The following is a 14,289-nucleotide window of genomic DNA, read 5'->3' as shown; positions in this document are numbered from 1 at the left end:
AAAAACTATTTTTGGCTGACATGGAGCTCTAGCAATGTTCTATGTCGTAGATTTGCATTAGCTTGGTCAAACTGGTGCAAGCAAATACAGATGTAGAAATACTCAATTAGTGTTGGAACTAATGTACTATTACTATTTTGTAACAATGTGAGCGAATTTTAGTATACTGTATATTGTTATAAAAATTAGAGAAACAATCCAAATTTACCTTTGAACTTTGCAAAATGGTTATGATATGTCCTATATTAATAGTTCGAGTCAGATTTATCCTCATCGCTATAAACATGGGCAAAATTTGCTCTTATAACTAATGGTATAAACTTTTCACCCCATATACCTTTTTCTATAAGAGAAAAAGAATTCAAATTGTCCTTGGAACTAAATAATATGAAGGCAGCTGAGTGCAATCAGGGCCGGAGCTTGCATGTAAGTTACGGGTTAGGTCAAACGCATTAATTTTGATACAAATTCATGTATTTGTCGAAAAGAATTATTAAAAATATACAAATTATTTATTTAGAACTCAATAACTTAATAAGACTAGAATCTCGTATTTAATAGCTTCAAATTCTGAATCTGCTTCTGAATCTGCTTCTGAATGCAATAATATATATAATGCACTTAGCTGTCTTGGTGATGGACGTTGGTATTATGCTAAAAAGGAGGAAAAGGTCTGCTTGAGGAAGACCGAGAATCAGGTGGGGAGCCTTAACTAAGGATAAATCCCAAGAGTCGGAGGCGCGGTTGTCGGCTATGGGAGCTTGGAGGAGCAGCGGTGACGCGAGCACTACGTGGTCAGCAACAACAAACTGTATAAGGGAGGCTGCGAGAGAGGTGTTAGGGGTCTCAACGGGCGTCTCTGGTGGGCATAAAGGAGACTAGTGGTGGAATGAAGTGGTCCAAGGTAAAGTGGAAGCGAAGAAGGCAGCGTATCTGAAGCTAGTGGGGAGCATAGGTGAGGAGGAGAGGAGAACATGCATGGAGAGGTATAAAGTAACTAGGAAAGAAGCTAAGCTAGCGATCACGGAGGCTAAAACTGTGGCTTATGGTCATATGCATGAGGAACTGGGGGGGGGGAAGACGGGGAGAAGAAGTTATTCCGGCTGGCCAAGTTAAGAAAGAGGAAGGCTCGAGAATTTAGACCAAGTGAGATGCATCAAGGACGAAGATGACAGAGTATTGATGGAAGTTGCACAGATTAAGAGGAGATGACAGACTTACTTTCATAAACTTCTGAATGAAGAAGGGGACCGGGATATTGTGCTAAGCGAATTGGAGAATTCCGAGAGTCACCATGAATTTGGGTACTGCAGGTGTATCAAGGCTGAGGAGATCATGGGAGCTATGCATAAGATGAGTTGGGGCAGCGCGACCGGGCCAGACGAGATTCTGGTAGAATTTTGGAAGTGTATGGGGAGAGCAGGTTTGAAGTGGTTGACTGGGTTGTTTAATGTTATTTTTAAGGCGAAGAGGATGCCGGATAAGTGGAGGTGGAGTACGTTGGTCCCATTATATAAGAACAAAGGTGATTGTTAGCCCAAGTAAATGTGAAGTTTTGAAGACCGACAAAAGAACTCAGACATGGACCAGGTCTATCTTATAAAGCACAGTCGTGATTGACACAAACTTGTGAGATGCACGTGATGGAGATAAATCTAACTTATCAGAAGTAATATCTCTTGATCATGATCGAAAAGGTTACATATTGGATAAAGAGAAAGACTCCTTACAAAAAGAGAACACAATTTAGGAAGAGGATAGAGTTAGAGTATGAGATCAACTAAAACTCTTCCACCATGGAAGTGTAGCATCTGTATCCTAGTCAATCTCTTATTACTAATCCCTTAAATATTAGTGTTGTTCTCTTTTACAGGTAATGCACATAAGCGGAAGTTAAATGTAAATTGAGAGCAAAATAGCAAGGCAATTTTGCAAGCAATTTATGTGTGATTCAAGCGTGCAATCCTGAAGCTACTTGAACCAGATAGAAGAACCAGTTCCAAGTGTCTATCTTTTATTCTAATTCAATTGTAGTAGGTGATTTTACATTGTACCTTTAAGCTTATTTAGAAGCAATTGTATTAGGTACTTAGAGTTTTCAAGTTAGAGTTAACTTGAAGTTGTTGCAACAGTTGAGGTTGTGTGCCACAACGGGATTAGAGTTAATCCTAGGTTTAAAAAAGAGTTTTTGTAAATGCAGTTTTTGGCTCCGTGATTTTAGTGGAGAGTTTGCGAAATCCTACTGTAAGGTTGGTCATGGTTTTTTTACCTTTTGTGCCAGGTGTTTTCCACGTAAAATCTCTGTGTTCTTTATTTTTCTGTACTTATTATTCCGCAACAATAGTAGTTGGAACACATAGAAGAACCAGGTCCTTCTATAATCAAGTTAAGCGAAAATTGGGTACCATACAAATCATCCCCCCTCTTGTGTGGTATTGAAGTCTAAAACATCAATTGGTATCAGAGTGGGTTATCCTTGAAGAGGCTAATACCTTAGGAACAGATCAAGATGAGTGCACTACCTGGAAACTGGGAAGGGCAATCCACTGCTAGGCCTCCACTCTTTAATGGCCAGTACTATTCCTGGTGGAAGAACAGGATGAAGGACCACATCATAAGAAAAGACTATGAACTTTGGGACATAGTTATTGATGGTCCCCTGGATACTACAAAGAAGAATGCTGAAGGAGTGGACGTGCCAAAAACAAGAGCTGACTGTACTGCTGAAGATTTGAAGAAATGAGAAAAGATTGCCAAGGACAAGAAATGGCTTGTGTGTGGACTAGGTCCAGACGAGTATAGCAGGATTCAAAGTTGTATCACTGCTAAGGAGATATGGTACATCCTACAAGTGGCCCATGAAGGAACTCCTCAAGTAAAGAGATCAAGAGGAACACTGCTATATTCTCAATATGAGAATTTCACCATGAAGGAAGGAGAAACCATCCAAGAGATGCATAAAAGGTTCACAACACTAACAAATGAACTTAAGTCTCTTGGAAGAATTATCCTTGAAGAAGACAAGGTTGAGAAAATCTTGACAAGGGTCTTGCCAGTAACTTGGGAAAGCAAAATCACGGCTATTCAGGAATCAAAAAACATTGCTACCCTCAAGTTGGATGAGCTGATTGGAAATCTCACTGCCTATGAACTGAGAAGGTAAACCATGAAGATGGATGCTCCCAAGAAGGAAAGAAGCCTGGCTCTCAGAATAGCTGAAGGTGCAGACTTAGAGGATGATGAAATGGCTATAATCATAAGGTATTTCAAGAAGTACCTAATGAGAGGAAAGAGTTATTCAAGAGGTGCAACCTTCAACAAACCAAGGGCTCCTAAAAAACAGACCAACGAGGGATGCTATAAATGTGGTAAGACTGACACATGATCAAAAATTGTCCCCAGCGGGAAATTGAATGGAAGAAGGAAAGGGCTGAATGAAGAAATAGGAAGAAGGAATAGGTTCAACCCAAAAGGAATAATGGATCAACAAAGGCTATGGTTGCTGCTTGGGGAGAAACCTCAGATGAGGATTTAGAAGATGAAGCTGGAGATGAACAAGCACTTATGGACATTGGAGAATCAGATGATAAATTTTTATCTAAAGAAAGGCTATCAGAATTATTGCTAGACTTCATTGATGAGTTTGAAGTCATAAACAATGAGAAGGAACAACTGTCTAGGGAATATGTGATCCTAAAAGCCAAGTGCAAAAATCTGGAATTTAGGGCTAGTGAAAGTGATAGTAAAAATGCTGAGTTGAAGAATCCGATTTTTGAACTTGACATTAGTGTCTTAGAACTCAGGTCTGTAAATTTAAACTGAAATTAGGAACAGGTAAGAAGAAAGTTGATCACACACATCTCACCTTAGAAGAAAATCTAGGAAATATGAAAGATGAGTTGTACAAGAAAGATGAGCAGATAAGAGTCCTAAAAGAAGATCTAGGCAAGGTGAAACATGAACTAGATATAGAACTTGCAAATGGAATAAGTCCTATGATGCACTATCCTAGCTATAAGAGCACCACAATAGCAATAAAAGAGGACTTAGCTATGGGACCCCAGCACCTAAATGGGATCCCAAAAGCAAATACATCACACTTCCTGAAAACAAAATCTGCACACACTGTGGCAAGGCTGGTCATTACAAAAATGAATGTAATGCAAAAGAAAAGGCCAGTCAAAAGAACAAAACCTTTGTTTAAGAGAAAAATAGGCTGCCTGGATGGGCCAAAAGGAATTTAATTCATCCCTTTGCCTATAGCAAGGGACCCAAACTAGTTTGGGTTCCTAAGACTAAACCCTGATTTCGTTTTGCAGGTTCAAGTATAGGGAAGTAGCCAAATATGGTACATGGATAGTGGCTACTCAAAGCATATGTCTGGAAGCAAGAACCAGTTCCTTTCACTTGAGGATCTAAAAGGAGGTAATGTCTCCTTTGGAAATGAGAAGAAATGTGAGATCACTGGGGGTTGGAAAGGTAGGTAAGACATACTCACATTCCATTGAGAATGTCTACTTGATAGATGGCTTGAAATATAGCCTAATTAGTGTATCACAACTGTGTGACAGAGGTAACCTGGTAGCATTCACCTCTACCAAATATTTTGTGATTAATCTTACCACTGACAAGATTGTTTTGCAGGGAAAAAGAGTTAACAATATTTATATTGTAGATTTGTCCAATCTTTCAGAAAATGAACTCACTTACTTGAGTGTGTTCGACAATGATCCCCTCCTATGGCACAAAAGACTTGGTCATGCAAGTCTGAATCAACTCAACAAATTAGTCTCTAAGGACCTGGTAATAGGGTTACCTAACATCAAGTTCAAGGAAGACAAAGTTTGTGAGGCCTGTGTAAAGGGGAAGCAGGTAAGATCATCTTTTAAAAGAATGAGAATGGTAAGCACAACCAGGACGATGAAACTGGTTCATATGGATCTCTGTGGTCCAATGAGAACATTGAGCATATGTGGTAAAAAATATGTGATGGTACTTATTGATGATTATTCTAGGTTTACCTGGGTACTGTTTTTAACATCTAAGGATGAAACATTTGACATGTTTACTTCCTTTGTTAGAAAAACTCAGAAACAATTAGGTAATCAACTTGCATCAATTAGGTCTGATCATGGAACTAAATTTGAAAATGCTAAGTTTGCTGAATTTTGTGATGAGCATGGTATAGATCATAATTTCTCTGCCCCTAGGACTCCTTAACAAAATGGAGTAGTTGAAAGAAAGAATAGGACTCTTGAAGATATGGCTAGGACTATGCTTCTTTCTAGTAAACTGCCCCATAGCTTCTGGGCAGAAGCTGTAAATACAGCATGTTACATCATTAATAGATGCATGACTAAACCTCTTGTAGAGAAGACTCTTTATGAGTTACTTAAAGAGAGAAAACCAAATATATCCCATCTTAGAGCATTTGGATGCAAGTGTTTTGTGCACAATAATGGAAATGACTCCCTTGGTAAGTTTGATCCCAGAAGTGATGAGGGAGTATTCTTGGGATATTCTTCACATAGCAAAGCTTGTAAAGTGTACAACAAAAGAACTTTGTGTATAGAAGAAAATGTACATGTAGTTTTTGATGAAACTAACATTATTTTTGAGAGACAGGAACATGAAGATGAGGCTATTGGGCTGGTAAAAGAATTGAGTCAAGTCACAGCTCAAGTTAAATATGCACTAAAAGAAGGAACAGGTGATGGAACAGGTTCTTCCATCCAGGGCAACCTGACAGTGGGAACTGAACAAAGAAGAACTGAAACCAATCCCCTAATAGAACCTGTCCATGAGCCTGTTCCTCAGCAATAGAACATGGGAGAAACATCAAACAGAAACCAATTGGTTGTGAAATCTTACAAGTATCAAAGTTCTCATCCCATTGAGAACATAATTACTGATCCAACATCTAGAGTTAAAACTAGATCACAATTAAAGAATCTGTGTGCTTTTGATGCTTTCTTATCTCTTATTGACCCTAAAAATGTTGCTGAGGCTTTGCAGGATACAGATTGGGTAAATGTAATGCAAGATGAACTTAATCAGTTTGAGAGAAGTCAAGTTTGGCATCTAGTTCCAAGACCCAAGGATAGATCAGTAATTGGCACTAAATGGATCTTCAGAAACAAGCTTGATGAAGATGGAACAGTTACAAGGAACAAGGCAAGACTAGAGGAGGGCATAGATTATGATGAGACCTTTGCTCCAGTTGCAAAAGTGGAGGCAATAAGACTCCTCAAAGCCTTTGCAGCACACATGAAATTCACTCTTCATCAGATGGATGTCAAAAGTGCCTTCCTGAATGGCTACCTAAAAGAAGAAGTGTTTACAACCTCTAGGGTTTGAGAGCGAAGGAGTGTCCGGAACATGTGTAAAAATTAGACAAGGCTCTCTATGGACTCAAGCAGGCTCCTAGAACATGGTATGAACGACTGTCCAAATTCCTACTTGAACATGGCTACAAGAGAGGTAAAATTGACAGTACTCAATTCGTGAGGGAAAAAGGTAAGGATCTTCTTGTAGTACAAATATATGTTGATGACATAATTTTTGGCAACCACTGACAAACTGAGTAAGGACTTTGCCAAATTAATGGGGAGTGAGTTTGAAATGAGTATGATAGGTGATCTTAACTTTTTCTTAGGCTTACAGATCAAACAAAACTGAAATGGAATCATGATCCATCAGTAGAAATATGCAAAAAAGTTGATTAAGAAGTTTAAAATGGATGAATCAAAGGAAATAGACACACCCATTGTAACAACTACTAAATTAGACATAGATGAACCTGGTTCATCTATTGATCAGAAGTTGTATAGGGGTATGATTGGTTCACTTTTGTATCTTACTGCTAGCAGACCTAAAATAGTTTTTAGTATAGGGCTTTGTGCTCGTTTTCAGGAAAATCCTAAGGAATCTCACTTGACTGCTATCAAGAGGATACTAAGATACTTGAAAGGCACTACTGATCTTTGTCTTTCGTACCCTAAAGGTAGTAACTTTAATCTAGTGGGATATGATGATGCTGACTATGCAGGTTTCCTTGTGGATAGGAAGAGCGCCTCAAGTATGGCTCATTTTCTTGGTTCATGTCTCGTATCATGGGCCACTAAAAAGTAGAATTCAGTGTCCTTATCCACTGCTGAGGCTGAATATGTTGTTGTTGCCTCTTGTTGTGCTCAATTGCTGTGGATCAAACAATAGCTGATAGATTTTGGCATTGAAGTTGGTTGCATTCCTATCTTTTGTGATAACACTAGTGCTATAAGTATGACAAAGAACCCAGTTCACCATAAGAGGACTAAGCACATATATGTTAGACATTACTTCTTAAGGGACAACTATGAGAAAGTATTGATTACCATAGAATTATGTGCTACTGATAAATAAATTGCTGACATTTTTACCAAATCACTAAGTAGAAAAAGCATTGAAAGGAACATGTTAGAATTAGGGATGATTAAGATCACCTAATGGAACCAGCTCAGAATACACAATGAAAAAAAATGAAAAAAAAATTTGGCTAGGAAATCTAGAACTTGTGTAAATATCTAGATTAATTTTTACTCAACTTCATACTGTAAATAGTTTACTCCTGTGACATGTGTTGATATGACTCCCTGATCTCTAATAAAATTTTCTCTATTGTGGTAAATTGAGGCATGATCAAGAGAATTTTAAATGAAGAACTTGGTTCATTAGTATTGATTCATCTGAATGATAAGGTATGTTTTTTATACTCTGCACAATTAGAAATATAAATATTTAAATCATGAGCAAGTCTTACCATTGTTCAACACATTAGAAAATACCATCTGTTTGTTTTTGAACCAGTTCCGTCCTTATTAGAATTCTCACCACAAAAAATGCCTAAAATCTAGGGAAGATTAATCGTTAGTTCAACCTGCAATTTCAAGTTGATTAAACCTCTAATTGACTTCTAAAGCTACCGTTATCCATTAAATGACTCTTTCTCTTTAAATACCCATTATTACCTTCTGCCATCCTTATTATTCTAAACCGTCAAAAATCCCTTTTCACTCTAAATTATTTTCTTCTCCAAAAGCCTAACTCACAAACTCTCTCAAGCCATCAACTACAATGTCGAACCCTCAAGATAACCCAGGGACTTCTCCACCACCATCCCCTTCTAGTTCCTCCAAGCCTTCTCCACCTAGTACAAACTATCAGCCTAAGAAAAGTCATGTTAAAATGCTAGCCCAAAAAACTGTAGCCTCAGGTGCATTGTCAAAGAGATTAAACGCACAATTGAAGGCTGACCAAGCCCAAGATTCTGAGAACTCAGATGATTCGTTCAAATATACGAGTGAGGGGAAGGACCTGGGTCTTCTGACTTTAAGAAGACTCAAAACTCCCCTTCCAAGGTAAGTTCTGCTTTGGCTGAAAATTTAGAAAATAGGTTTGTTTTGGTTGGGCCTATTAGGGATGTGAAAAGCCTGAATTGGGAAGTAGTGGAGGTAAAAAGAAAATTGAAAAAGAAAAAGAGAGAGAGATAGAAGGTGTATGTAGTGATGTGAGAGGAAATGGGAAAGGAGTGGTTGGTTCTTCATCCACTTCTGAATTGTCGTTGCCAGCTATCTGTGGGGTTGCACAAGCAATTGTAGAAGAAAGTGGAAAGAAGTCAGGGGGAAGTAGTTTAGGGGAGGCTGCTGAAGGGTTGGTTAATCTAAGTTAACAGGCAGATGAACCTGGTTCATCTATTAAAGAGACCTTAGTAGACCTTGTGAAGAAAGTAGGTGCTAGTTATGATCCAAAGAAAAGGAGAACTCCAATACCAAAAGCCCCCAGTGCTACTAAACCTTCCAAGAAATGAAAGGCTTCCTTCCCAACAACTACTGAAACTCCCTTGTCAAAGGGAAGAGCCACAAGAAGCAGGGTGAAATAGAGTGAGAGTGACCTACAAAAGGCTTTGGCTGAAAGTAAGAAGAAGAGGATGGATAAAGGAAAAGTTAAGGTTGCAGAGTCCTCTAAAGCTGTTGATGTTGAGGAGATGGAACAGATCCATCAGGAGGACCATACTACAATAGAGGTTCAGACTCCCAAGCCCAAAAAGGTCAAGACCTATTCCAAGAAGTCTTCATCTGTGTCTAAGGTTGCTAAACCTTCATTGGCCAAGAGGACAAGGTCTGCAGTGAAAAGCAAACAAGTTAGAGTTTCTGAAGATGAGGAATAAAGTGGTGAAGAAGAAAGTGAGTCTGATGGTAAACAAGACAAGCTGGCCAAGTTTCGCAAAAGAAATTTTTTGAAGGGAAGATTGCTGAAAGATTAGTGGAACCAGGAATGGTTCGTTTGGTTGATGCCCTAGCTGTTCAGGACTAAAAGGACATGGTCTTTCAGATGGATGGAAGGCTATCCAGGAATGAGATCATTGAATTCATGGCAAATGCTGAGGTCAAACATGGCAGAGTCACCAGCCAAGTAAAAGGAGTTCAAGTGACCTTTGATGCAGAGAAGCTCGGAGAGATTCTTCACATCCCTGCTGAGGGATATGATGACTACACTAGGCAAAGATGGCCAATTCTGGATTCCCTTCCTCCTGCCCTGGAAATAACTAGGATATTTGTGATGTTGAAGAAGTTAATGAGGCCAAGTTTGAGCACAAGAGTGAAATGAAGCCACAACACAAAGTCCTCTTTAAGTTTTTCAACAAGTGCCTACTGCCCAGGCAACAAAAATGGCATATTGCTAACTATATGGACTTAGTTTTGGCGGAGTGCCTTGAAAGTGGAAGGCAAATCAACTGGCCTGCATTCATCATCAAGCTACTGGACAAGGTTATCAATGGCTCCAAGGTCCATGCCACCCCCTATGGATTTATTCTGACTACTGTTTGGATCGATGCAAGGTGCCTCTGAAGAAATGGGAAATGGCCACAAGCAAGGACTACTTTGGAATTAATACTCTGATTACTTATGACTATCTAGTCAATGCCATTCCATATGAACCTGGTTCTTCCAAGAAGACACCTATCAATAGTAAAGTCAGGGCTTTAGTTCAGGAAAGTGAGGCCAAGGATGCTGAGATAGTTAGGCTGAAGGCTCGCTTAGCAGAGGTTGAATCTGAGAGGGATGCTCTCAGAACTGAGCTTACCAAGGAAAAGGAGAAGAATGATGGGATTCTTCACAATATGTTGAATCTTCTCCAAGGCCAAAACCAACCCTTTAGCTCCCCCAAGCCTTAGGAATTCTAGCCTTTATCTCCAGAACCTGTCTAGTACCATCAGTGACCCAGATTAGGGATTTCCCTTTATTTTTGCTCATGTTTTGAATATTTTTGCTTTCTATTTATGGATTATGGTAGCAACATATCTTCTATCCTTATCTACTATTTTTGCTCTTGTTGACTGTTCATATTTCCTTGATAGTTTAAATATGTTTGCCTGATTACTGATGATTAATCCATGATTGCACTTGCAGTTGCCCCAGTGGCCATGAGTACTTATTAAAATCTGGGACTCATACTTTGTTTATGCAACTTTTCGATGATGCCAAAAGGGGGAAGAGATATTTGTGCTTTACATATTCTGAATATGTGATATTTATAACCTAATTAATCTGGTCCTTGATGATAAGTGAATTTTTCTAAACTTTGTATTAATGAATAAGCTGAGTTCTTATAGGGCCTAAAGAAATGAAAAGCATAGAGTTTGTCATCATCAAAAAGGGGGAATTTGTTGGCCCAAGTAAATGTGAAGTTTTGAAGACTGACAAAAGAACTCAGACATGGACCAGATCTATCTTATAAAGCACAGTCGTGATTGACCCAAACTTGTGAGATGCACGTGATGGAGATAAATCTAACTTCTCAGAAGTAATATCTCCTGATCATGATCGAAAAAGTTGCATATTGGATACGGAGAAAGACCCCTTACACAAAGAGAACACAGTTTAGGAAGAGGATAGAGTTAGAGTATGAGATCAACTAGAACTCTTCCACCATGGAAGAGTAGCATCTGTATCCTAGTCAATCTCTTATTACTAACCCCTTAAATATTAGTGTTGTTCTCTTTTACAGGTAATGCATATAAGCAGAAGTTAAACATGAATTGAGAGCAAAATAGCAAGACAATTTTGCAAGCAATTTATGTGTGATTCAAGCGTGCAATCTTGATGCTACTTGAACCAGATAGAAGAACTAGTTCCAAGTGTCTATCTTTTATTCTAGTTCAAGTGTAGTAGGTGATTTTACATTGTACCTTTCAGCTTATTTAGAAGCAATTATATTAGATACTTAGAGGTAACTTGAAGTTCTCGCAACAGTTGAGGCTGTGTGCCACAACGGGATTAGAGTTAATCCTAGGTTTACAAAAGAGTATTTGTAAATGCAGTTTTTGGCTCAGTGATATTGGTGGAGAGTTTGGGAAAATCCTACTGGAAGGTAGGTCGTGGTTTTTTTATCTTTTGAGCTAGGTGTTTTCCACAAAAAATCTCTATGTTCTTTATTTTTCTGTACTTATTATTCCGCAAAAGTAGTATTCCATGTTCTTCTATAATCAAGTTAAGCGAAAATTGGGTACCACAGAAATCACCCCCTCTTGTGTGGTATTGAAGTCTAAAACATGAGTGATATCTAGTATTGTTAATTATAGGGGTATCAAATTACTGAGTCATACCATGAAAGTATGGGAGAGGGTGGTTGAAGCGAGGGCGATGATGAAAGTGTCTGTATCCGACAACCAGTTCGGGTTCATGCCAGGTCGTTCTACTACAGAAGCTATACACCTTGTTAGAAGGTTGGCGAAACTGTACAGAGAGAGGAAGAAGGATCTGCACATGGTGTTTATTGACCTTGAGAAAGCATATGACATGGTTCCTAAAGAAGTTCTCTGGAGATGCTTGGAGGCAAAAGGTGTGTCGGTTCCCTACATTATGGCGATTAAGGACATGTATGATGGGGCTAAGACTCGGGTTAGGACAGTAGGAGGCGACTCTGAGCATTTTTCGGTTGTAATGGGGTTACACCAATGTTTTGCACTTAGTCCATTCTTATTCGCCCTGGTGATGGACGCGTTAACACACCATATCCAAGGAGAGGTTCCATGGTGCATGCTATTCATCGATGATATAGTTCTGATTGATGAGTCGTGAGCCGGTATTAACGAGGCGATGGAAGTTTGGAGACATGCTGTTTGAGTCTGAGGGTTTCAAGCTGAGCAGGAAGAAGATGAAATACATGGAGTGTAAGTTCAGCACTGAGCTAGGGGAAGTGGGCGTGGATATGAGGTTTGAATAGCAGGTTATCCCAAGTAAAGGCAGCTTCAAGTACCTTAGGTCGGTTATCTAGGGGGAGGGGAGGTCGACGATGATGTCACACACCGTATTAGGGTAGGATGAATGAAGTGGAGGTTAGCATCTAGAGTCTTATGTGACAAGAGAGTGCCACTGATACTCAAAGGTAAGTTCTATAAAGCGATGGTTATACCGGCCATGATGTATGGGGATGAGTGTTGGACTGTTAAAAATTCACATATCCAGAAGATGAAGGTAGCATAAATAAGGATGTTGAGATGGATGTGCGGGCACACTACGATGGATAAGATTAGGAATGATGATATTCGGGAGAAGGTGCACATAGCTCCCATTGATGACAAGATACGGGAAGCAAGACTCAGATGGTTTGGGCATGTTAAGAGGAGAAGCCCCGATGCTCTAGTATGGAGGTGTGAGTGGTTGGTTGTGGAGGGCATGAGAAGAGGTAGAGGGCGGCCTAAGAAGTATTGGGTAGAGGTGATTAGGAAGGATATGACGAGGCTTCAGATTTTCGAGGACATGACACTTGATAGGAAGATGTGGAGGTCGAGTATTAGGGTTGTAGGTTAGGAGATAGTTGAGTCTTGCCTTGCTTCGTACCTATGTCAGACTAGTCTAGTAGAGTTTTTGTCTAAGATAGCTAGTGGTAATGTTGTATCTTACTATTTCACTTTTCAGTGCAGGACCTATTTTACTAGCTATCACTTTTGCTTTGCATCTTTCTTCTAGATTTCATGTTGTCCCTATTTTTCCTATGATTTCTGTGGTGATACTAATATTGTCTCCTTTTGTCTTTTTATTTTCTTAAGCCGAGGGTCTTTTGGAAACAACCTCTCTACTCCTTCGGGGTAAGGATAAGGCCTGCGTACACACTATCCTCCCTAGACCCCACTAGTGGGATTTTACTGGGTTGTTGTTGTTATTGCACTTAGCTGTCTTCATTCTACATGTGTCTTAGAGTGTGGGAGCCTATCTTATAGAGCTCAATATCAAAGGTTGGTGTTTCTAAACGTAGTTTTGATTATATACAAGATTTCCCACAGATTTATATTCCTAAATTAATAATGTTAAAGTGTAAAAATTAAGATTTTGGGTTAGAACTTAAGAGAATAAATTTTGGGGATTTAGACCTCGATTTGAGGTCGAATCTTGAAATGTGAATGGGCATTTCCATTTATCTCTCTTGAAATGTGAATGGCCAATCTTGTGTGTGTGATGTGTGTGTATGTGTGTGTGTGTGTGTGTGATTTGGGAGTGACGTATATGCGAGTTGGGGAACGTATATATCTACACTAAGGCTATACCAAGTTTGAGGGTAGTGTTAGACTTCTATATGCCTTGTTTGGTTGTAAGTTCTTCTTGAATTATGCTTTACTTGATTGTATGACTACATTAGCACAATTATCCATAACTTTTACTAGAACACTTAGAAAGATGTAAGAGCTTCTCTATCTAAAACCCTTATACACTTCAGACCTACTTCCTTCACCAAACATATTCGATACAATATCCCTCTTCATAAATCAATAACCATGAATACTCCTACACAAAAACTTCCCTATATCAACGATCTTACTGAACCACCAGACATTGGAACTATGCAAATCGATGACAAAATTCAACTTAATCCTTCGGAATATTTTCTTCAAGCTTTAGTCTCTAATAAACAACACACAACAACTCCACATATCCAGTAGTGTGTTAACCACTCTTTTGACTTGGAGGATGAAAGTCTTTCAACCAACCAAGATGAAGACATCTTTATCCCCATCACTATGGAAGATAAATGTCGTCTATATATGCCATGACAATACTCAGTTATTATTAAGGTATTTGGTAGGAAAATAACACATCAAATACTACAAACTAAGCTGCTTGCACTATGGAATCCAACTGAGGATCTACCTCTAATAGATTTGGGCTCCGAATTTTTCTTAATTAAATTTCAAAAGGAGGAAAATATGCTTAAAGCACTGCATGAAGGTCTAGGGTTTGTGTTAAACCATTT

The 14,289-nt window shown here is 39.0% G+C and overlaps 2 protein-coding genes across 2 annotated transcripts; both read left to right on the top strand.

The window, feature by feature from the left end:
• The first annotated feature begins 5,826 nt into the window (after nucleotides 1–5,826).
• LOC138878462 (secreted RxLR effector protein 161-like) lies at nucleotides 5,827–7,131 on the top strand. The gene is made up of 3 exons (XM_070158144.1): nucleotides 5,827–5,925; nucleotides 6,016–6,108; nucleotides 6,820–7,131. The coding sequence occupies exons 1-3, from the start codon at nucleotides 5,827–5,829 to the stop codon at nucleotides 7,129–7,131; spliced, it is 504 nt and encodes a 167-aa protein (XP_070014245.1).
• A 4,514-nt stretch (nucleotides 7,132–11,645) lies between these two features.
• LOC138878461 (secreted RxLR effector protein 78-like) lies at nucleotides 11,646–12,119 on the top strand. Its single transcript, XM_070158143.1, has one exon. It carries the CDS (start codon nucleotides 11,646–11,648, stop codon nucleotides 12,117–12,119), a length of 474 nt encoding a protein of 157 aa, XP_070014244.1.
• Nucleotides 12,120–14,289: the final 2,170 nt, after the last annotated feature.

Source organism: Nicotiana sylvestris, chromosome 9 (assembly GCF_000393655.2).
Source record: "Nicotiana sylvestris chromosome 9, ASM39365v2, whole genome shotgun sequence".
In the NCBI taxonomy this organism is placed as follows: Eukaryota; Viridiplantae; Streptophyta; class Magnoliopsida; order Solanales; family Solanaceae; genus Nicotiana; species Nicotiana sylvestris.
Note: the sequence above shows the minus strand (reverse complement) of the source record. Positions and strands in the feature narration are given on the sequence as shown.

Excerpts from the sequence above, each read along its gene's own strand:
- LOC138878462 (XM_070158144.1), top strand. The coding sequence starts at position 5,827 with ATGGGAGAAACATCAAACAGAAACCAATTGGTTGTGAAATCTTACAAG. Across the intron at positions 5,926-6,015 it reads TTACTGATCCAACATCTAGA|GATACAGATTGGGTAAATGT; the intron begins GTTAAAACTAGA and ends GAGGCTTTGCAG. Across the intron at positions 6,109-6,819 it reads CAAGACCCAAGGATAGATCA|AAGTTGTATAGGGGTATGAT; the intron begins GTAATTGGCACT and ends TCTATTGATCAG.
- LOC138878461 (XM_070158143.1), top strand. The coding sequence starts at position 11,646 with ATGAAAGTATGGGAGAGGGTGGTTGAAGCGAGGGCGATGATGAAAGTG.